General features: G+C 48.6%; 1 protein-coding gene and 1 long non-coding RNA gene across 2 annotated transcripts in view; one reads left to right on the plus strand and one right to left on the minus strand.

The window, feature by feature from the left end:
- LOC144164107 (uncharacterized) overlaps positions 1-22,416 on the plus strand; it is a 189,152-nt gene that overhangs the window by 41,452 nt on the left and 125,284 nt on the right. The gene's annotated exons all lie outside the window — the stretch shown is intronic.
- The window catches only part of LOC144174046 (uncharacterized), a 29,425-nt gene continuing 25,500 nt past the window's right edge, over positions 18,492-22,416 (minus strand). Inside the window, exons 15-17 of the mRNA XM_077702461.1 lie at positions 22,010-22,251; positions 19,933-20,278; positions 18,492-18,737 (exon numbers count right to left, since the gene is read on the minus strand). Of these exons, the coding sequence (XP_077558587.1) occupies positions 18,492-18,737; positions 19,933-20,278; positions 22,010-22,251 (834 nt within the window). The remainder of the gene's footprint in view (positions 18,738-19,932; positions 20,279-22,009; positions 22,252-22,416) is intronic.

Genomic DNA, 22,416 nt, shown 5'->3' on the forward strand with positions numbered 1-22,416 from the left:
CAAGCTCGCGACCCCGTTCATGCTGGAAGGAGGGTCCTTCACCTCTTAGCGCACAAGCCGTTCATTGCTGGACGGGGGCAAGGGCCCGGTCAAGCTGCTGCTTGGAGCTTTTTTCCTTGCCCCTTCGATGTACCTTTATTCACTTCGATGTAACTGTGATTGAAATAAACTTTGATTTGATTTGATTTGGTACTGGCTGTGCCGGCGTTCATCTAGCGCTAAACACTGCCTTTTGTGTGCCGATTCCCTAGCTCCCAGCTTTGCCACGACGCCTCGGGGTGCCTTTGTTTACATATTACCGGGCGACTGTAGGCGCCTCTCAGCCGCTCACAGCGAAGCAATAATGATCGCACGAACTTCCAACTTCTTTTCGCGCATGTTTAAATGTTTGAATAAACGGACAACCCGAAGCACAGAATGTGCGCCGTCTTCTCACAGGCGGCCGTGGGAGAATCCGCCAGCTGTGCCCACTCGATTCCTGAGTGTAACGTCACTTCCGGCCGGCCGTAATGGCCGCCCATTTTTCCAGTTTCGGTTTGGAAAGAGCGTTTTTGATCTTGGTTTGCGACGCATATTTGGACCTCCAAATTGTGCAGGTAGCAATTTTTAAGGTAATGCTACCGGAAAATAATGCAGTTAAGGAGCCGAAAATTTCGTTGCAGTTGGTTATATTTTTAAGATACGGTAGTCACCTTATTTCTCACCAACTATGCCTAAGCAGGTGTCAAGTTCACTATGTGCAACAGTGGCAAGCTCCCAGGTGACTGCCAACCAATAGTGCATAACATTTCATTCCCTAAGGGTACCCCTTCTGTCGAAAGGGTTCATGAAGACCAAACACACATTTGGTTTATTAAAACAACTGCTTTATTGTAGTAAAAATGATAGCAATTTAATCGCAAACTTCAAGCTAACAATCCAGATATTAAAGAAAACACATGAAGCAGTGGCGATACCCCAGCTTCTTTCCGTCAGTCTTTTGGTGTCACAGAATTTGTGCTATAGATGGCCGCTGACCCAATCCACCACCAAGGTATGTGAGTGGGTGATTGTAGCGGAGTTTCTAGTCCTGTTTGATTGTCACTTGAATGCTAACCTGCAGTTAACAAGCAAACCGATAACTGTTTTTCGTGCTCGCCCATACACATCATTCCTGCCCACTGTAGGGAACTGAATTGTGAAATATGAAAGCTTTACAGTATTTCTTGCTTTTTTCTCAGCTAAAAAATCCATTTGTGGCGGGAATAAAGCTGAGTGAGTTATAAAAAGCTGGTTTTTTCAAACTGAACAAAGTTGTACATTGTCTTAATGGCTCCTTTTAAGCATGTGGGAGCTCACGAACCAACAATTATGCTCTACGTGCAGACACTCAGATTTATGAAGAATCAAAACCTCAAATAATTCCTATGATTTCATTGTCACCTACATACTTACCAACGCTGTTGCCCTTCCCTCGTGAGTCTTGTGTTGTTCCTTGCCAAAAGACATCCCATGTGCACATATGAGCCACTCGAAAAGGAAGGACCAGAGATATTGGCACAGCACCATTCTGAAGGGAGAAAAGCAGGCGAGCTGCAAGAAAAGAAAAAAAATATATGTTCTGAAGTGTTGAAAGATGTTCTAAAAATGTGCACTTCTAGTAAATCCTAGACAAAAACAAAATGCTCTTGTTAGAAAATACTCGTGAAATAGGCAGCATTCGCAGCCAAATATATTAAAGGAGTGGCAATACCGAAATTGTCTTCTGGTTCGTTTCGTTCGATGCATCCAAACTTCACGAAATGTAACGAGTGAACGCTGTCCAAGAAATTTGATTATGAATTACAGTGCCAGTCATGGGGTTAGTTGTGGTCTTGACTGCATAGTCCGAAAGCAGATATGAGGGATTTGCGGATAACTTGAGGGGTCAAGCAAGCCGAAATCCTTGTCATTGGCTTCAAAAACACCCAAGACGACCTTTTATGACCCCACTTTTCCCCTAGCTCAATTGAAGATTAGTTCCACCGCATCCAGCTGATCTGAAATCGCTTACAGTTGTGGCTGGCGGCGTGGAACGGGACAAAAGATGCCACAAGTCTTACCAAACTTTTTACTTTTTTCCATGTGCGTGCTTGTCATTTTTGTTCCTGACTAGTATGCAGGTCGCTGGCTGAGAGCTAACAGGCCACTGTAAGTTTATTCCTCCTGCTCTTTTTTAAAACCGTAAGGAGCTTCTGCTGTAGTCTCACTGGGTGCATGGCATAAAAAGTTTGGTTGGTTGTTTGGAGAAGTAGAAAATTTACATATCTCGTGAAGCCCATCTAGTGGCACTGTATTCATGACGTAATTGTTCGTCTTTGGAAAATGCATACCCTGCTGCTGCTAAGCCATCAAAAGAGAGAATGTGCACAGTCGTGGCCACCGAAAGCGGGAACACGGCAGTTCGTGGCCGCGCTCTGCGGAGCGCCACCACTGGCGCTGCGGAAATCTTACGGCACATGCGCAAGGAGTGTCAGCTACCTTTACCTCTAGCCCTCATCTTAGTAATTTCACATGTGCCGTAAGGTTTCCGCAGCGCCTGTGGTGGCGCTTCGAAGAGCGCGGCCACGCACTACCGTGTTCCCGCTTTCGGTGGCCACGACTGTACAATAGATGTCGTGGCGTCTACGTCAGACAGAGGGGTTCTCTGAGCAGTCTTCTATGAGTGTGGATAGCAGCACATTTACGTCTGCTCCCACTTGGCTGTCGCGTGCACTTTTGAACAGCCTCGAGACTTAAGCATTTTCTAACTTTTTGGAGCGAATCGCTGCTTTCTTCGATTTCAAATTTCGCACGGTCCCATTTTACTGTGTATTTTCTGTAACCCCAACATTGGGGACTGGACTTACCTGGTTATTTAAAAACACCAAAAGCTAACATTTTGGGAATGGCGTCATCTGCTGTAGCCAAAACGGACTTGCCCTATCAAACTGTCCTGTCTTTTTTGTCTGGCCAGGAAAGTCCATCTTTGGTGGATGGTTACGCGACCGCTTGTTTTCGTTATGGTCCTGTGTTCGATTCTCCCTCCTTTTAAGTGTGGGGCTTGAGTGTGAGACGCTGGCCCGGGGGGACGGGAGGCGAGGCAGCAACTGGCGGCAGCTCAACATGCTGCGCTCGGTGCTACCTTCACTGGCCAGCCCACCGGGTGGTTCAGCTGGTCCATCCTCGCTGTCCATGGCGGTGGCGACTGACAACTGGCGTGACTCCCGATGCCGTTCGTGTGCGGAGGGCTCTCCCCTTTCATCCTTTGATGCGAGCGATTCCCATTCTGAAGGGAAGGAGCAGCGGATTTCCGCGCCAACTCCTGTCACTGGCGGGAGAAAGCCTACTTGGAAGCAGCTCGTCTAACATAACACGGGGGGTGGCTTCAAAAGACCCGTTCAAGTTTTCTTTGCCTGGTTGCGTTACTCGGCAAAGCTAATATTTGTTAAAAACTTTTAAAGTGTAATAAAAAGGGCAGAGGAAATTGCGTGCCACTAATGGTCAGAAAACTATAAGGTCTCTTTGAGCAGAAAATAGCCCTTGCTACAAAGCCCTCGCTATTTGAAGTAACACAAGCTTGATGTGGGCGAGTTGGTACATACTACTACAAATTAATCGGCGCTAAAACAGGGACGAGAGGAACACGTAACTCACAACACGGCACCGTGTTATGAGTTACGTGTTCCTCTCGTCCCTGTTTTAGCGCCGATTAATTTTTAGCCCTCGCTATTTGCATGCATACATGTTTGCGCCCCATAGCAGGTCCTTTCTCCAAAAGGTCCGTAGAATTCTTTTTACAGACGATAAAACTTTCGACAATGGGCTGAAAATGACCGTGCAATGCACGAAATCAGCAGTAACACCACAGCACAACGTCCAAGTGTAGTGCGGTGGGAACAGATTCTTACGAGCTAATAGAGAAGGAACAACGTACTCTGATCCAGCACAAGGCAGCAGCGGCCCCGGCTTAAGGACTAAGATGAAGAAAAAATCCAGAAAATGCCTTTTACAGACGCTGATATCCGCGACTATGTCCTGAAAATGACTTTAGAATGCATGTAATCACCAGTAACACCACAGCACAACGTCCAAGTGTAGTACGGTGGAAACAGATTCTTACCAGGGAATAGAGAAGGAACAACGTACTCTGATCCAGCGAGTGAACTAGGAAGCACAAGGCAGCAGCGCCCCGCGTTCAGGACTAAGAGGAAGAAAAGGTCTATAAAATGCCTTTTACAGCAGCTGAAATCCTCTACTATTTCCTGAAAATTACTTTAGAATGCATGTACTCACCAGTAACACCACAGCACAACGTCCAAGTGTGGTGGCGTGGGAACAGATTCTTACCAGCGAATAGAGAAGGAACAACGTACTCTGATCCAGCGAGTCAAGCAGGCTGCGCAAGGCACCAGCGCCCCGGGTTAAGGACTAAGAGGAAGAAAAGGTCCATGAAATGCTTTTTGAAGCCGCCGAAATCATGGAATATGTGCTGAAAATGACTTTAGAATGCATGTCACCAGTAACACCACAGCACAACGTCCACGTGTAGTGCGGTGGGAACAGTTTCTGCCAAGCGAATAGAGAAGGAACAACGTACACTGATCCAGCGAGTGGCCTAGGAAGGACAAGGCAGCAGCGCCCCGGGTTAAGGACTAAGAGGAAGAAAAGGTCCATAAAATGCCTTTTACAGCCGCTGAAATCCTCTACTATGTCCTGAAAATGACTTTAGAATGCATGTCACCTGTAACACCACAGCACAACGTCCAAGTGCAGTACAGTGGGAACAGATTCTAACCAGCGAATAGAGAAAGAACAACATACTCTGATCCACCGAGTCAAGTAGGCTGCGCAAGGGAGCAGCGCCCCGGGTTAAGGACTAAGAAAAAGAAAATTTCCAGAAAATGCCTTTTACAGCCGCTGAAATCCTCGACTATGTCCTGAAAATGACTTTAGAATGCATGTAATCACCAGTAACACCACAGCACAACGTCCAAGTGTAGTACGGTGGAAACAGATTCTTACCAGGGAATAAAGAAGGAACAACGTTCTCTGATCCAGCGAGTGAGCTAGGAAGTACAAGGCAGCAGCGCCCCGCGTTCAGGACTAAGAGGAAGAAAAGGTCTATAAAATGCCTTTTACAGCAGCTGAAATCCTCTACTATTTCCTGAAAATTACTTTAGAATGCATGTACTCACCAGTAACACCACAGCACAACGTCCAAGTGTGGTGGCGTGGGAACAGATTCTTACCAGCGAATAGAGAAGGAACAACGTACTCTGATCCAGCGAGTCAAGCAGGCTGCGCAAGGCACCAGCGCCCCGGGTTAAGGACTAAGAGGAAGAAAAGGTCCATGAAATGCTTTTTAAAGCCGCCGAAATCATGGAATATGTGCTGAAAATGACTTTAGAATGCATGTCACCAGTAACACCACAGCACAACGTCCACGTGTAGTGCGGTGGGAACAGTTTCTGCCAAGCGAATAGAGAAGGAACAACGTACACTGATCCAGCGAGTGGCCTAGGAAGCACAAGGCAGCAGCGCCCCGGGTTAAGGACTAAGAGGAAGAAAAGGTCCATAAAATGCCTTTTACAGCCGCTGAAATCCTCTACTATGTCCTGAAAATGACTTTAGAATGCATGTCACCTGTAACACCACAGCACAACGTCCAAGTGCAGTACTTTGGGAACAGATTCTAACCAGCGAATAGAGAAAAAACAACATACTCTGATCCACCGAGTCAAGTAGGCTGCGCAATTCAGCAGCGCCCCGGGTTAAGGACTAAGAAAAAGAAAATTTCCAGAAAATGCCTTTTACAGCCGCTGAAATCCTCGAATATGTCCTGAAAATGACTTTAGAATGCATGTAATCACCAGTAACACCACAGCACAACGTCCAAGTGTAGTACGGTGAGAACAGATTCTTACCAGGGAATAGAGAAGGAACAACGTACTCTGATCCAGCGAGTGAGCTAGGAAGCAAAGGCAGCAGCGCCCCGGGTTAAGGACTAAGAGGAAGAAAAGGGCTATAAAATGCCTTTTACAGCAGCTGAAATCCTCCCCGATCTCCTGAAAATTATTTTAGAATGCATGTAGTCACCAGTAACACCACAGCACAACGTCCAAGTGTGGTGGCTTGGGAACAGATTCTTACCAGCGAATAGAGAAGGAACAACGTACTTTGATCCAGCGAGTCAAGCAGGCTGCGCAAGGCACCAGCGCCCCGGGTTAAGGACTAAGAGGAAGAAAAGGTCCATGAAATGCGTTTTAAAGCTGCCGAAATCATGAAATATGTGCTGAAAATGACTTTAGAATGCATGTCACCAGTAACACCACAGCACAACGTCCACGTGTAGTGCGGTGGGAACAGGTTCTGCCAAGCGAATAGAGAAAGAACAACGTACACTGATCCAGCGAGTGGCCTAGGAAGCACAAGGCAGCAGCGCCCCGGGTTAAGGACGAAGAGGAAGAAAAGGTCCATAAAATGCCTTTTACAGCCGCTGAAATCCTCTACTATGTCCTGAAAATGACTTTAGAATGCATGTCACCTGTAACACCACAGCACAACGTCCAAGTGCAGTACAGTGGGAACAGATTCTAACCAGCGAATAGAGAAAGAACAACATACTCTGATCCACCGAGTCAAGTAGGCTGCGCAAGGGAGCAGCGCCCCGGGTTAAGGACTAAGAAAAAGAAAATTTCCAGAAAATGCCTTTTACAGCCGCTGAAACCTCGGCTATGTCCTGAAAATGACTTTAGAATGCATGTAATCACCAGTAACACCACAGCACAACGTCCAAGTGTAGTAAGGTGGGAACAGATTCTTACCAGGGAATAGAGTAGGAACAACGGACTCTGATCCAGCGAGTGAGCTAGGAAGCACAAGGCAGCAACGCCCCGGGTTAAGGACTAAGAGGAAGAAAAGGTCTATAAAATGCCTTTTACAGCAGCTGAAATCCTCCACTATGTCCTGAAAATTATTTTAGAATGCATGTAGTCACCAGTAACACCACAGCACAACGTCCACTTGTGGTGGCGTGGGAACAGATTCTTACCAGCGAAAAAGAGAAGGAACAACGTACTCTGATCCAGCGAGTCAAGCAGGCTGCGCAAGGCACCAGCGCCCCGGGTTAAGGACTAAGAGGAAGAAAAGGTCCATGAAATGCTTTTTAAAGCCGCCGAAATCATGGAATATGTTCTGAAAATGACTTTGGAATGCATGTCACCAGTAACACCTCAGCACAACGTCCACGTGTAGTGCGGTGGGAACAGGTTCTGCCAAGCGAATAGAGAAGGAACAACGTACACTGATCGAGCGAGTGGCCTAGGAAGCACAAGGCAGCAGCGCCCCGGGTTAAGGAGTAAGAGGAAGAAAAGGTCCATAAAATGCCTTTTCTGCCGCTGAAATCCTCTACTATGTTCTGAAAATGACTTTAGAATGCATGTCACCTGTAACACCACAGCACAACGTCCAAGTGCAGTACGGTGGGAACAGATTCTAACCAGCGAATAGAGAAGGAACAATATACTCTGATCCACCGAGTCAAGTAGGCTGCGAAAGGCAGCAGCGCCCCGGGTTAAGGACTAAGAAAAAGAAAATTTCCAGAAAATGCCTTTTACAGCCGCTGAAATCCTCGACTATGTCCTGAAAATGTCTTTAGAATGCATGTAATCACTAGTAACACCACACCACAACGTCCAAGTGTAGTACGGTGGGAACAGATTCTTACCAGGGAATAGAGTAGGAACAACGTACTATGATCCAGCGAGTGGTCTAGGAAGCACAAGGCAGCAGCGCCCCGGGTTAAGGACTAAGAGGAAGAAAAAGTGCATAAAATGCCTTTTACAGCCACTGAAATGCTCGTCTATGTCCTGAAAATTATTTTAGAATGCATGTAGTCACCAGTAACACCACAGCACAACGTCCAAGTGTGGTGGCGTGGGGACATATTCTTACCAGCGAATAGAGAAGGAACAACGTACTCTGATCCAGCGAGTCAAGCAGGCTGCGCAAGGCACCAGCGCCCCGTGTTAAGGACTAAGAGAAAGAAAAGTTCCATGAAATGCTCTTTAAAGCCGCCGAAATCATGGAATATGTGCTGAAAATGACTTTAGAATGCATGTCACCAGTAACACCACAGCACAACATCCACGTGTAGTGCGGTGTGTTCTGACCAGCAGAACAGGTTCTGACCAGCAAATAGAGAAGGAACAACGTACTATGATCCAGCGAGTGGTCTAGGAAGCACAAGGCAGCAGCGCCCCGGGTTAAGGACTAAGAGGAAGAAAAAGTGCATAAAATGCCTTTTACAGCCACTGAAATGCTCGTCTATGTCCTGAGAATAACTTTAGAATGCATGTAGTCACCAGTAACACCACAGCACAACGTCCAAGTGTAGTGCGGTGGGAACAGATTCTTTCCAGCGTATAGAGAACGGACAACGTACTCTGATCCAGCGACTTGAGGAGGCTGCGCAAGGGAGCAGCGCGCCCCGGGTTAAGACGAAGAGGAAGGAAAGGTCCATAAAATGCCTATTACAGCCGCTGAAATCCCCGACTATGTCTTGAAAAGGACTTTAGAATACATGTAGCCACCAGCAACACCACAGCACAACGTGCAAGTATAGTGCCGTGGGAACAGGTTCTGACCAGCGAATAGAGAAGGAACAACGTACTATGATCCAGCGAGTGGCCTAGGAAGCACAAGACAGCAGGCCCCTGGGTTAAGGACTAAGAGGAAAAAAAGGTCCATAAAATGCCTTCAAATATTTCTCTAGTAAGCTGGTTTTTGTGTCTTGCGATTACTGTGGTGTTCTTAAACCTCGGCGTACACCCACATTCTTTGTAATGCAGTGACATGTGCGATCCCACATCTCTTCGCTGCGCCCGCGCGGGTTCTGTTTGAACATCGCGTTTAGGCATTGGCCCGTCTAGCCTATGTACTGGCGGCCACAGGAAAAGGGCATGGTATAGACGACACCGGTTGCACAGGAAACAAAAGGGGAGCCGTGTTTTACGCTGAATACATTGTTCCTTTTACCCAGCCGCGCCTTCTTTTCGATTGCCGGGCAGGTGCTAGCTAATACCAGGTCTACTTCATCTTGATGCTACATTTTTCAGACCATGTGACAACCTTTGCACGTAGAGTCTAAGTAGTGGTTATTTTTCCGAGTCTCTCGATCAACATTTCACTCTACCGCAACAGCATAGTGGAGTTTGTAGATTTCACGCATCGTTCGCAAGATCTGAATAACAGGTAAGTCAGGAAGGGCTTTCTGCACGCGAAAACACTCCGCGCACATGCCAGTCGGGGCAGCCCATGTGGCACGGTGGTGATGGCGGTGCCGGCGCACATGAACCAGTGCAGGCACCTGCGGCTAGTGGCTTTTCAGAGCAGAACTCTGGGTCAAAGCACACTTACACATGGAAAAATACGATGATAGTGTGGGGAAACAAAATTTCTAGAGATAACCTGCAGCAGGGTAGCAAATCGGACTAGTTGTTATTATTGTAGCATTCCTTCGATTACGCTTGTCGTGACGATATTATTGGTACTGTAGTACACATTTCTCACATATTTTTATTGACTCTATAAATATGTTTGCGAAGTGATTATCATTGTCTAACGTTCATTGTTAAAATGTTGGAACTTCCGTGGGAAGTCTTTCTTACCCAAATTATTTCTAGGACTGAAAGGTGTGTTAAAAAATGAAAAGTATACAGAGAAATAAATGCAACCTTTCTGCGCCACCAGGTGCAGGCCGGGCATTGATAGCTGTCCAGTTTTCTTGCACTTCCCCATAGCCGACTTTAGTACCGATACCAACATGTTGCATACAAGCCAGAGCCGGATCTGTATTGCAATAGTATTACAGCAATCCAAATCTGCTGTGGAAAATACAGATGTAGTAGTATGCCCAACCTGAAAGGATATAAAGAGTAAGAAACAGCTTCAGAATGACACGGCACTTGTAATTATCGTTTGCCGAACTTTCGGTAATGTTTAATCAGGGTTTAAAATTACACGAAATCTTACTACATTGCAATACGCCTTCGCTCACTAACCGGCAAAGGCAAACTGTTTAAGAGGGTGCCTGTCAGTTGTCTCTAACGGTTTCTAACCATTCTTCCGCTCTTTCCTCTTCACTTCGTGTTCTTTTTAATGGGGTGCGGCAATTTAGTGAGGACGCTGCACGTTAGGTGCCGCGAGCTACCGCGAAAAGGGAACTACAACCTGGTTGTTTGCATACATGCTGCCTGTGTGAACTCCGCAGAGTGGTTGAGACGAAAAATTAAAGCAAATTCCATGCCTCTGAAATTTCTGAAACAGCAGAGCTGATTTCGGCACGCTGGAGGACACATCACCAAGGGCCGGGGGTCACTCACAACGCCGTTGACGGCTGCAGGTGACCCCTGTGCCCTAACGACGCGGACAGCTGGAAAGGCCACCCATGCTAATCATCCTGGAAAGCAGCCTTTGAAACTAACGTCTCCGCGTCAAACGGGAGCACACACATTCTCGGAAGTCTTACCACTGCCGCGTGGAGTCGGTTCGACAACGCTATTTGGGCCAACCACCCGTTGGCAGTTCGGTCAGCAGTGACCACCTTCCCGATGTTGCTGCCTTGGGATCTGCATCGCATAGACCTCCAAATGCTGTCTCGTTTCTTGCACCTTTCCTCGGATCTACGCTGCAGCCATCAATCACTCCCTAAGCTTCCATCATTTCGCTGGCATTGGCTTTTTCGTGCAACTGCGGGGCTCTGCTCATCTCGGAATCGGATTTGCCCGTTTCCACGCAGCTCGCAAAGCCCCGTAGTGCCCAGGGATGTCAGTTGCGTATTTGCGCTCAATCGGCGTCAAGGCACTCGTGCAGCCTCAGGTCCAACAAGCACTCTCATACGCATGCTTTGCGAGATCACCGTGTCCTGTGCCTATCTCTTTACGTCCGTCTGTAAGCAGGCTATTAGTCTCCTGGAGTGGCGGCGCGGGGCACGGCACTGTGACGAGTGCACTCGTACATTGACAGCGCAAAACGCCTGCCTGATTCTATTCGGAAGCCCATCTCAGTTTTGGGGCGAATGAACATGAGATAAACGCTCAATACGTATCCTGGCAATGTATACCGTGAGAAACGCGGAGACCACAAATGGGTGATGGAGTAACGAAACACAGCAGTCATGTGTAGAATCACCTTGGCCATCCCATTCGCCTTGTCTGGGGCATCCAGAAAGCGGGGCTGCGTCAGGTTTGTTCACACCTTGTTCTCGCAAATTATTCTACCTTGTCTGGAATAGCCATTCTCATAATTACAGGACTTCTGGAGTGCGCATTCATTACAGATATACTCTGCGTTAGCCAACTCGATGTCCGTAAAGATCTGGCCGAGCGGGCTGATAGCAGGCACAGTGCAGTCGTCTCTAGCACGACGGCTGGCAGCCAGATTCTAGGGACATCGGATTATTCCAGTCGCAATCTCATAACTGGACGCACGTACCCGCTGTAAATGAACATTAACGTGTCTCTTCTCAATCCGGGATTGTTTGTTGCTTATTCTGTTGAACATATCAAGTGCCCATTCCCCTTTCGTCGCAATGTGGTCTATATGATGCGGGCAATCAAGCTTACTATCGTAGATATTCCCCAAGTATTTTAAAGATGTCTCTTGCGGAATGATGTTCCCTCGGTATGAAAGGCAGACTAACAGGTATTAATACGGGAAGTACGAGGACCGCCCACGTGGCAACATTATTCCACAAAGTAGACCTGTTTCCACCTTTCGACATAATCCAAATATTTCTGTAACTTGAAAAATGGCATGGATTTCCAACGCTGCTGAGGTTAAGCGTATATCATGCGCATTAACAATACGGCAGACCTCATTGTTGCTAGGAATAAATTGCAGAAAAGCTTACGAGGAAATGCTGAAAGGATGCGAAAATGTAAGTGGATACTACACATTGTTCAAGTTTACGTGTAAAAGCGCTGTATTCTACACTGTCGTATGCTTTGGATATGTCTAGTATGACAAGTGCGCAAATTTATTCATTTCTGTGTGCAAGCTGGATAGAGCTCTCCAAGTCCACATGGGCAGACCAGATGGAGCAACGTGGACGAAAGCCTATTTGATGTGCTCTCAGTGTATTGCCCTTGGATAGGAATAGGAGTAAATAGCCGTGCGAAACGTTTTCTATCAAGTTGACTCAAAGCACTTCGGCGATTATTTTCTGGGATATAAAGACGTGTTTTGCTAGTAAAAGGAAGCCTCGTTGAATGTTGTTTAACGGGGGCAGCACCTCCATACCCATACGTCCCCTTTTTAACTATCGCCACTGCTTCCTTGCCAGAACATTGACGCTTTTCAAATACTTCAATCATACTAATTTGAGATGCAGTAGCTGGGCAGTTGGAATAGTCATCTGTATGAGAAGCTTGTCAAAGGCAGCAAGAGACTTCTTCAGGAGTACATTGGCTAGTGCAATGCTCGCCTCCACAACTGCAGGGGTGGGACGAGGAGTTGGAAGACCCCGCGCTGTGGCCTGGTGGTGGGAAAATGTTTCTACCCAGTAAATAAGCGTTCAGGCTTTAATTTCTGATGGGCATGAGCTAACCGCCAAGGTGGCGATCAGTGATTTTGTTGAAATGCTGATATTTTCCAGTACACGGGAGCAACGGTACAACAAATGTACCGGCCATCCCTTAATAACCGCTGAAGGTGTTCGCTGGGTGAAATCTTCGTTTCCACTCCGTGGACAATTCGTTTTGTGCATGGAAGGTGGAAGGCGGCGAAGGGAGTCACCAGGGACGACACAAACGTCGAGGACTTCAGAAGACTCACTAAGCAGGCCTTATTTCATTTAATTTCATTTATATACCCTTAGGGTAGGACACATGCACTGCTTGAATTTAACAATGCAACACTCCTATGAAAGGCTATAGGAAATACAACTCATGTACAAAGCGGCGAATTCAGTCTGCAATATGTAAAGCATCTCTAAAATAAATATGATCAGGTATACAACTGGGGCACTCAGAGGGAATTTATTCTGAGTTATTTACAGCTAAAGATGTTAGGTTCTTTAATACATGTAATGAGGTCGGTAGATTGTTCCAATCCTCGCACGTTTGGGGAAAGACGGATGTGGAATGCGTGACCGTATAGAATGAGGTACGTCCTCATTCTGTGCAAGTGATCTTGGCGAGGTGATACTTACGGTGCTGACGAATCCATGAATTAGACAACGTAAAGTTATGGGGACTTATTCTGGGAAAGAGTCGAATTCGTGAGTGTTTTCGGGGAGTCGAGAGGGTGGAATGGCCAAAGGTTTTTTCCTTTGGGTGGTGCTTGTTCTTCTATGATAATTAGACGGCATTGTACTGCGCAATTTTGTACATCTCGACCCAATATAATAATGTCGTGTGAGCCAGATCCCAAATAGAAGTATGTTCTAATTTAGGGTGAAGGTTCGTATTGTATAAGAGTAATTTTAACGAGAATGGTGAGAGATTTACACTAAGGTGGCCCGAGTTTGGTTCGTCTTGGAAGTGAAATTCTATATGTGAGTTCCACGAAAGGTTTTTAGCAATGTTAACGCCAAGATACCTGTAAGAGGGCGCGGTCTGTTAAGGGGAATGGTTAAGAGTGTATGTGGGAGATGGCTGATTATTACGAGAAATTCACAGTGGCGTACATTTCCCGACTTTTAACTGCATCTGCCATGTTTGACACCACGCAGAAAGATTATGCAAGCCACTTTGAAGCTGCACTATTTCAGCGCGGTTCTCTATTTTGAGATGGGATATTAGCTGACAAATAACTTAAATCTAGTAAGAATAAGAGAGGTCTTAAAACTGTTCCTTGCGGAACACCGAGGCTGATGGGATCTGTAGACAGTTTTAGTCAATAGCGCAGAGAGATTGAACACGTGCGGTTAAAAAAGCGCCCTTCCAGTCCCGTATTAGCTGATCTATGCAAAAACACTTATTTTATGTAGCAGTAAAGAATGGTGAACTCTGTCCAACGCTTTAGCAAAGTAAAGAAATATGCAATCAGGTGCAAAGTCAAAAAACGTCACACCATTCCTCAGAAAGGAGTCCAGTGGTAAATCCTGCGCCAAGAGGCTAACCAAACATAATGGAATCGTCTTGGCGGGTGACAAGTAGACGTGAAAAAAGTCTAAAAGATCACCCAGATGTGGAATAAACGAATCAATCAGACACCCAATGCTTCGCGAAACACGAGGGGCAAGTAGTGCACAGCGTGCTCCCGTGCACGAGCGGAGCTCGTCCTCTGAATGGCCGTCGCATCGTATTGAGACCACTTCTTGCCCACTGTAATGGTTCAAAGGTGGCTGGCCGGCTTTGGGCACGTACGGCCGAAGTAGCCTGGCCCCTCACGATCGTGCATGGCACACTTTCGTTTGACTACGACATCAGTACTTCCGACTAAGGCACGCTGGCGTCGACCTCACTCAGAGTTGGGGGTATCTCGCAGCCACATTCTCTGTGGTATGTAGGTATTGGAAGCTCACGAACAGGGTTGAGGTAGTTGACCTTTGCATATATAGGGCGGCAGGTGGACGTGCGTCGCTTTTCTAGAGCTTGCACTGTACCGCCATCGAGCCGTTGGCGCCATGTGTCGGACGGGCGGGGTACCTTCGGCTGGCGTGACGGGCATCATTGCCGATTATTCCGAGCCGCTAAACAGTTCCTTTGTTAATACCTAAAGAGCTGCGGTGTTAATACCGCGACAATAAGCGGCCGGCATCACCGACGTTGTGTTGTGCCGCACACTAGACTAGGATGCTTACACAACGATCGAAATGAGGTTCGCCTGCGGAAAGGGCCTCACTGGAATACGTAGTAACGAATGTTGGGAGCTCACTGGACACCAAATAGCAGTCATTTTGCAATGATAATTTCTGGAGGGTTGGGCTGCTCTCATTTGCACCACCGTAGCACTCACATATGTATACTCCAATTAAGGCAGGGCTACAATAGCGGAAAATGCGCTGATTTACGATGGCTATTGGCGACTGTAATTATCTCGTAGTTTTTCGTCTTGGTACTCTCAAATGTCCAATTTTTTATATTCGGGGAAACAAAAGTGGAGAGAAAATAAAAGCATAAATGCAGGAAACCGGAATATGAGCACTCAGATAGAGAATGCAGTTTTATGCGTAGGCTGCCTGCTTTTTTTATCCTTCCTTTTTTCTTGACGCGCTGGAAAAACAGCCGACGTAACCGGCTTCGGTACTCGACACCAATAGAAGATCACGAAGTAGCAAGTTTTACGAAAAAGGAAGTCGTAATGCTTTACACCAGACACCGTTCTTACCCGTGCAGTAGAGCCCCTCTAAACCAATTTCGTTGAAAGGGAAGAACGCAGGCTAAGTGAGTCACAGGCGAACTGTTTGTACACAGGGCACGGGAGAGGGGGGTTGCACCGCGGTGAACTGAGGAAAGATCGCCACGGTGTTTTCGAGACGGAGACCATAGTGGAGGCGAAGCCGTCTTCAAATATTCGTGTGCTATGGGCAACCCATCAGCGGTTTAATGAAGCTTTTGAGCTTGGCAGTATAGAAATCCTGGTTTAAACACGGTTCCACAATTTCTTGCTCCATTTCCGACGTAACTCGTAACCACTAGGTATGTCCACAAATGCACGCTGTGTTTGTCTTAATACTGCGTCTCTTTGCATGCAAAAAGTATAAGACGGTGCGCCATCAGAAGTGCAGCCGTAGAAGGGTACTGTGCTCCAGGCTGGGCGTTTTGAAATACCGCGATGGGTGCCGGTACACGGAATATTTCGAACGTGTTACAGTCAATATTGTAGATGTTTAACTCAAAGAACGCTGAAAGTTTCGGTACCCTTTCTTTCCCTGCGATACATATGTGGTGCAGGCTGGGAACCTCTTTCCCTCTCACACTCACTCACTCTTTCCCTTGGCTGGGCTTCGGTGTAGCTTGAAATCCTTAACAATTCAACATTTAAATTACACTCAACGCGAGGACGCAGCATTTGGGTGGGTTGGATGTCGCTTAGGAATCCATGACTCATGTTGAGGCTCCGGCAAGGACGCGCTTGCTTCGTGTTGCTGCTGCCCTCTGGAACAGATGCGCCGCCTCCTTCATCAGCGCCCTCCATCGGTGGGTCCATGTTCCTGCCGGTTGTTTCGAGCTAATTAGTGTGGGCAATAGAGCTCGTTACGCTAGGCCCTCAGTCACGCTGGACCCGTAGTCTGCAACAAGTGTGCGATGTGACAAAATATATTTGAAGCCATGGTATATAAGAAAATCCAGAAATAGGCGAAATTGTTACCAGTCAGTGAGGTGTGGGCACGGGTCCACACGATGTTGACTTGGGGTTTTGGGTAATGTCTCTGTAGCTCTCGATGCGCCGTGGTTGCTACCCGTCCGGACACAGAGAATTATGAGGTGCCTAGGTCGATGGCAGTGCAGCAGGTCCTCTGGTGTGGGATCGGCTCCTCCGTTACGACGCCGGGGTAGCAGGCCGCTCTCTCCAGCGACCACGGGGTGGAGTTGGGTCTCGCAGTGGCTCCCGACAAGCAGCCCTAGCTTGTCGGAACCGTCGTTGTCGCAGAATGTAGGGTTCTGCGTAGCGTGTGGTGCAACCAGGTGAGCGAGAGAGATGAGGGACCAGGCCACAGGTGGGTGAGCATTGGTGGTCTGGGACAGCGCTGCGGATCCCGCATTGGTGACAGACTCGTAGATTTGCGTGAGGGGATGCCGTAGAACGATGTCCGACCTCGTGGCAGGTGGAAAAACAGGAATTGCCGTTTCTTAAATCGAGCATGGATATTTCGCGCCAAGGAGTCGTACGTAGTATGGGTTTTTTGCACCCGCAAAAGTCAGGATGACTGTCGTGGTTTGGCCTAGTCTGCTTACACCGTATATTTCTTCAGTTTGGTGCGTATTAGTAATAATCTCGGCCTCCGTGAAGTGGAGTGGGACGCCGCGTACGATGCCCTTGGCTGAATCATGCGGTGCTGTCCCGTACAACTAGAGTGGGTGAATTTTATCCGCGCGTGTAATAACGCTGGGAGACGCTGGTTGATCTTCGTGCGTGTTAAACGCCGTCTCCGAAGCCGGATGAGCCTTGCATGATGCGCGCGTGCACCAAGCCTCTCTTCGCACCACGTACCTCTTCGACCTGGTCGCTTTACATCGTGGTTTGTCGAGCTGCCGACGCAGACGAATTGACACGACAAGTGTGTACCATGAACGAACTGTAATCACAAGTTGACACTGCGGCAATTAACCAAACCGGCAATAACCGTTACTTCCACGAATCTCGACGGCTGCCGCGCCGAAGGCGCCACCTAGCGCCTGACGGGGTTCCTTATGCGCCACTGACTTGTTGCCAAATCATGTGGTGCTTCCGCTCTAGAAACATGCTTTGTAAAGGGGTACTGGCTACGTCGTCTACTCAAGTGCGCCGCTTCACGATGGATCGAAATGTGGTTCATGCCCGCGCGCTTGATCCCGCGCCCTCTGCTGGATGATAAGATATTCCCACTTCGTCGGCTACACCGGCTCTGTATCGGAGGAATTGTAGTCTCATAAGGGAGGAAATCACCGACAATTTCAGGAGATGAGGGTTAGCCCGTGGAAATGTGTTTAAAACGAGGCTGTGCTAGGTGAATATGGAGTCATGTTTTCTTCGAGATTTCCCGTGCTGTTTGATTTTCCCTGTGTTGCCTACACGGGAGTACGCGCGGTAGCGTTTCGCGTAGTCGCATTCTACGGAAGAATTCGCGAACTTGCAATCCTATCCTAGTGAGGAGCGCGGGGTTGTGACCAGAGACAGCCCCTCCTGCTTTGCTTCCAGCCAGAGATTACGTCATTCGATTGCTCCCCGCTTGTATCCCCATGTTTGGTAGAGTGCATTGAAGTCACCTACTATTAAAAGTGTTTGGCGCCTTGCAATGTCAATTGGTTTGCGAAACAAGTTCGTAAAGCTATCTTCCTTGCGTAGGCAACTCTTGACGTTTAATAGCAATGCGCTTCCCCACCCTCTGTTATTGCTCGAGATGATCTCGACGAGTACCTGATCAACGTTCGTTAGGCTTTTGCGGCGGCGTGGCGTACGCGGTGACTTTGCAGGGCTTTCCTCCGATCTAGATTTCAGTAAGTGAATTGTATTTCTTGGCTCGTTACATGCTTGGTGTGCTTTTCGCGATAAGCTTCTCTGCGTTGACTCGCGCGCCTCATCGCCTGCGTTGCATCGGCGCGTTAAACCTACAATCAATCAATCAAAAATAAAAAAACTGCGAACTATACTTAGGGGTGCTGCGGATCAATTTAAACCACTCGTGTCGCCGTGCACGGTAGAAATTAACGCGGTGGAACGATAGTCACCGATCGTTCTTACGAAACGCAATATTATCTGTAAAAGAAACGTAAAATTCGTCGTTGTTGGCTTAAGATCGGGCCCAGAGAAATGCTTTTGCACTCCCGTTTCTCGAGGTGTCCTCACCCCAGATCTCGCCGTCCCTTCCTCCTGGCTTCAAACACTGCGTCGAAGCCTGTGTGGGCGACGAAGAACTCGATGGCCTCCCTGTCCCACTCGCCACCCACACCTCGGGGTGCCACCGAGGACAGGGCCATGCGGTGCGCACACGCGGGCAAAGTAGCAAGGTGGCAGGGCAGCGGCCGGAGGTTGGAAACGGATGCCAGGGTAGAGTTCCCATAGTCCACGAAGTGAACCTGGGCTCGTTGCTGCCGGGGGAAAATAAAAACAACGAACGGGCACTGAGCCAGAATACAGGTGGGTCGGGCACACACACAAAAAGGAAGTCGTAATGCTTTACACCAGACACCGTTCTTACCCGTGCAGTAGAGCCCCTCTAAACCAATTTCGTTGAAAGGGAAGAACGCAGGCTAAGTGAGTCACAGGCGAACTGTTTGTACACAGGGCACGGGAGAGGGGGGTTGCACCGCGGTGAACTGAGGAAAGATCGCCACGGTGTTTTCGAGACGGAGACCATAGTGGAGGCGAAGCCGTCTTCAAATATTCGTGTGCTATGGGCAACCCATCAGCGGTTTAATGAAGCTTTTGAGCTTGGCAGTATAGAAATCCTGGTTTAAACACGGTTCCACAATTTCTTGCTCCATTTCCGACGTAACTCGTAACCACTAGGTATGTCCACAAATGCACGCTGTGTTTGTCTTAATACTGCGTCTCTTTGCATGCAAAAAGTATAAGACGGTGCGCCATCAGAAGTGCAGCCGTAGAAGGGTACTGTGCTCCAGGCTGGGCGTTTTGAAATACCGCGATGGGTGCCGGTACACGGAATATTTCGAACGTGTTACAGTCAATATTGTAGATGTTTAACTCAAAGAACGCTGAAAGTTTCGGTACCCTTTCTTTCCCTGCGATACATATGTGGTGCAGGCTGGGAACCTCTTTCCCTCTCACACTCACTCACTCTTTCCCTTGGCTGGGCTTCGGTGTAGCTTGAAATCCTTAACAATTCAACATTTAAATTACACTCAACGCGAGGACGCAGCATTTGGGTGGGTTGGATGTCGCTTAGGAATCCATGACTCATGTTGAGGCCCCGGCAAGGACGCGCTTGCTTCGTGTTGCTGCTGCCCTCTGGAACAGATGCGCCGCCTCCTTCATCAGCGCCCTCCATCGGTGGGTCCATGTTCCTGCCGGTTGTTTCGAGCTAATTAGTGTGGGCAATAGAGCTCGTTACGCTAGGCCCTCAGTCACGCTGGACCCGTAGTCTGCAACAAGTGTGCGATGTGACAAAATATATTTGAAGCCATGGTATATAAGAAAATCCAGAAATAGGCGAAATTGTTACCAGTCAGTGAGGTGTGGGCACGGGTCCACACGATGTTGACTTGGGGTTTTGGGTAATGTCTCTGTAGCTCTCGATGCGCCGTGGTTGCTACCCGTCCGGACACAGAGAATTATGAGGTGCCTAGGTCGATGGCAGTGCAGCAGGTCCTCTGGTGTGGGATCGGCTCCTCCGTTACGACGCCGGGGTAGCAGGCCGCTCTCTCCAGCGACCACGGGGTGGAGTTGGGTCTCGCAGTGGCTCCCGACAAGCAGCCCTAGCTTGTCGGAACCGTCGTTGTCGCAGAATGTAGGGTTCTGCGTAGCGTGTGGTGCAACCAGGTGAGCGAGAGAGATGAGGGACCAGGCCACAGGTGGGTGAGCATTGGTGGTCTGGGACAGCGCTGCGGATCCCGCATTGGTGACAGACTCGTAGATTTGCGTGAGGGGATGCCGTAGAACGATGTCCGACCTCGTGGCAGGTGGAAAAACAGGAATTGCCGTTTCTTAAATCGAGCATGGATATTTCGCGCCAAGGAGTCGTACGTAGTATGGGTTTTTTGCACCCGCAAAAGTCAGGATGACTGTCGTGGTTTGGCCTAGTCTGCTTACACCGTATATTTCTTCAGTTTGGTGCGTATTAGTAATAATCTCGGCCTCCGTGAAGTGGAGTGGGACGCCGCGTACGATGCCCTTGGCTGAATCATGCGGTGCTGTCCCGTACAACTAGAGTGGGTGAATTTTATCCGCGCGTGTAATAACGCTGGGAGACGCTGGTTGATCTTCGTGCGTGTTAAACGCCGTCTCCGAAGCCGGATGAGCCTTGCATGATGCGCGCGTGCACCAAGCCTCTCTTCGCACCACGTACCTCTTCGACCTGGTCGCTTTACATCGTGGTTTGTCGAGCTGCCGACGCAGACGAATTGACACGACAAGTGTGTACCATGAACGAACTGTAATCACAAGTTGACACTGCGGCAATTAACCAAACCGGCAATAACCGTTACTTCCACGAATCTCGACGGCTGCCGCGCCGAAGGCGCCACCTAGCGCCTGACGGGGTTCCTTATGCGCCACTGACTTGTTGCCAAATCATGTGGTGCTTCCGCTCTAGAAACATGCTTTGTAAAGGGGTACTGGCTACGTCGTCTACTCAAGTGCGCCGCTTCACGATGGATCGAAATGTGGTTCATGCCCGCGCGCTTGATCCCGCGCCCTCTGCTGGATGATAAGATATTCCCACTTCGTCGGCTACACCGGCTCTGTATCGGAGGAATTGTAGTCTCATAAGGGAGGAAATCACCGACAATTTCAGGAGATGAGGGTTAGCCCGTGGAAATGTGTTTAAAACGAGGCTGTGCTAGGTGAATATGGAGTCATGTTTTCTTCGAGATTTCCCGTGCTGTTTGATTTTCCCTGTGTTGCCTACACGGGAGTACGCGCGGTAGCGTTTCGCGTAGTCGCATTCTACGGAAGAATTCGCGAACTTGCAATCCTATCCTAGTGAGGAGCGCGGGGTTGTGACCAGAGACAGCCCCTCCTGCTTTGCTTCCAGCCAGAGATTACGTCATTCGATTGCTCCCCGCTTGTATCCCCATGTTTGGTAGAGTGCATTGAAGTCACCTACTATTAAAAGTGTTTGGCGCCTTGCAATGTCAATTGGTTTGCGAAACAAGTTCGTAAAGCTATCTTCCTTGCGTAGGCAACTCTTGACGTTTAATAGCAATGCGCTTCCCCACCCTCTGTTATTGCTCGAGATGATCTCGACGAGTACCTGATCAACGTTCGTTAGGCTTTTGCGGCGGCGTGGCGTACGCGGTGACTTTGCAGGGCTTTCCTCCGATCTAGATTTCAGTAAGTGAATTGTATTTCTTGGCTCGTTACATGCTTGGTGTGCTTTTCGCGATAAGCTTCTCTGCGTTGACTCGCGCGCCTCATCGCCTGCGTTGCATCGGCGCGTTAAACCTACAATCAATCAATCAAAAATAAAAAAACTGCGAACTATACTTAGGGGTGCTGCGGATCAATTTAAACCACTCGTGTCGCCGTGCACGGTAGAAATTAACGCGGTGGAACGATAGTCACCGATCGTTCTTACGAAACGCAATATTATCTGTAAAAGAAACGTAAAATTCGTCGTTGTTGGCTTAAGATCGGGCCCAGAGAAATGCTTTTGCACTCCCGTTTCTCGAGGTGTCCTCACCCCAGATCTCGCCGTCCCTTCCTCCTGGCTTCAAACACTGCGTCGAAGCCTGTGTGGGCGACGAAGAACTCGATGGCCTCCCTGTCCCACTCGCCACCCACACCTCGGGGTGCCACCGAGGACAGGGCCATGCGGTGCGCACACGCGGGCAAAGTAGCAAGGTGGCAGGGCAGCGGCCGGAGGTTGGAAACGGATGCCAGGGTAGAGTTCCCATAGTCCACGAAGTGAACCTGGGCTCGTTGCTGCCGGGGGAAAATAAAAACAACGAACGGGCACTGAGCCAGAATACAGGTGGGTCGGGCACACACACAAAAAGGAAGTCGTAATGCTTTACACCAGACACCGTTCTTACCCGTGCAGTAGAGCCCCTCTAAACCAATTTCGTTGAAAGGGAAGAACGCAGGCTA

Source organism: Haemaphysalis longicornis, unplaced genomic scaffold (genome assembly GCF_048455015.1).
Source record: "Haemaphysalis longicornis isolate Haplotype H1 unplaced genomic scaffold, Haemaphysalis longicornis Haplotype H1 scaffold_1, whole genome shotgun sequence".
Taxonomy (NCBI): domain Eukaryota; kingdom Metazoa; phylum Arthropoda; class Arachnida; order Ixodida; family Ixodidae; genus Haemaphysalis; species Haemaphysalis longicornis.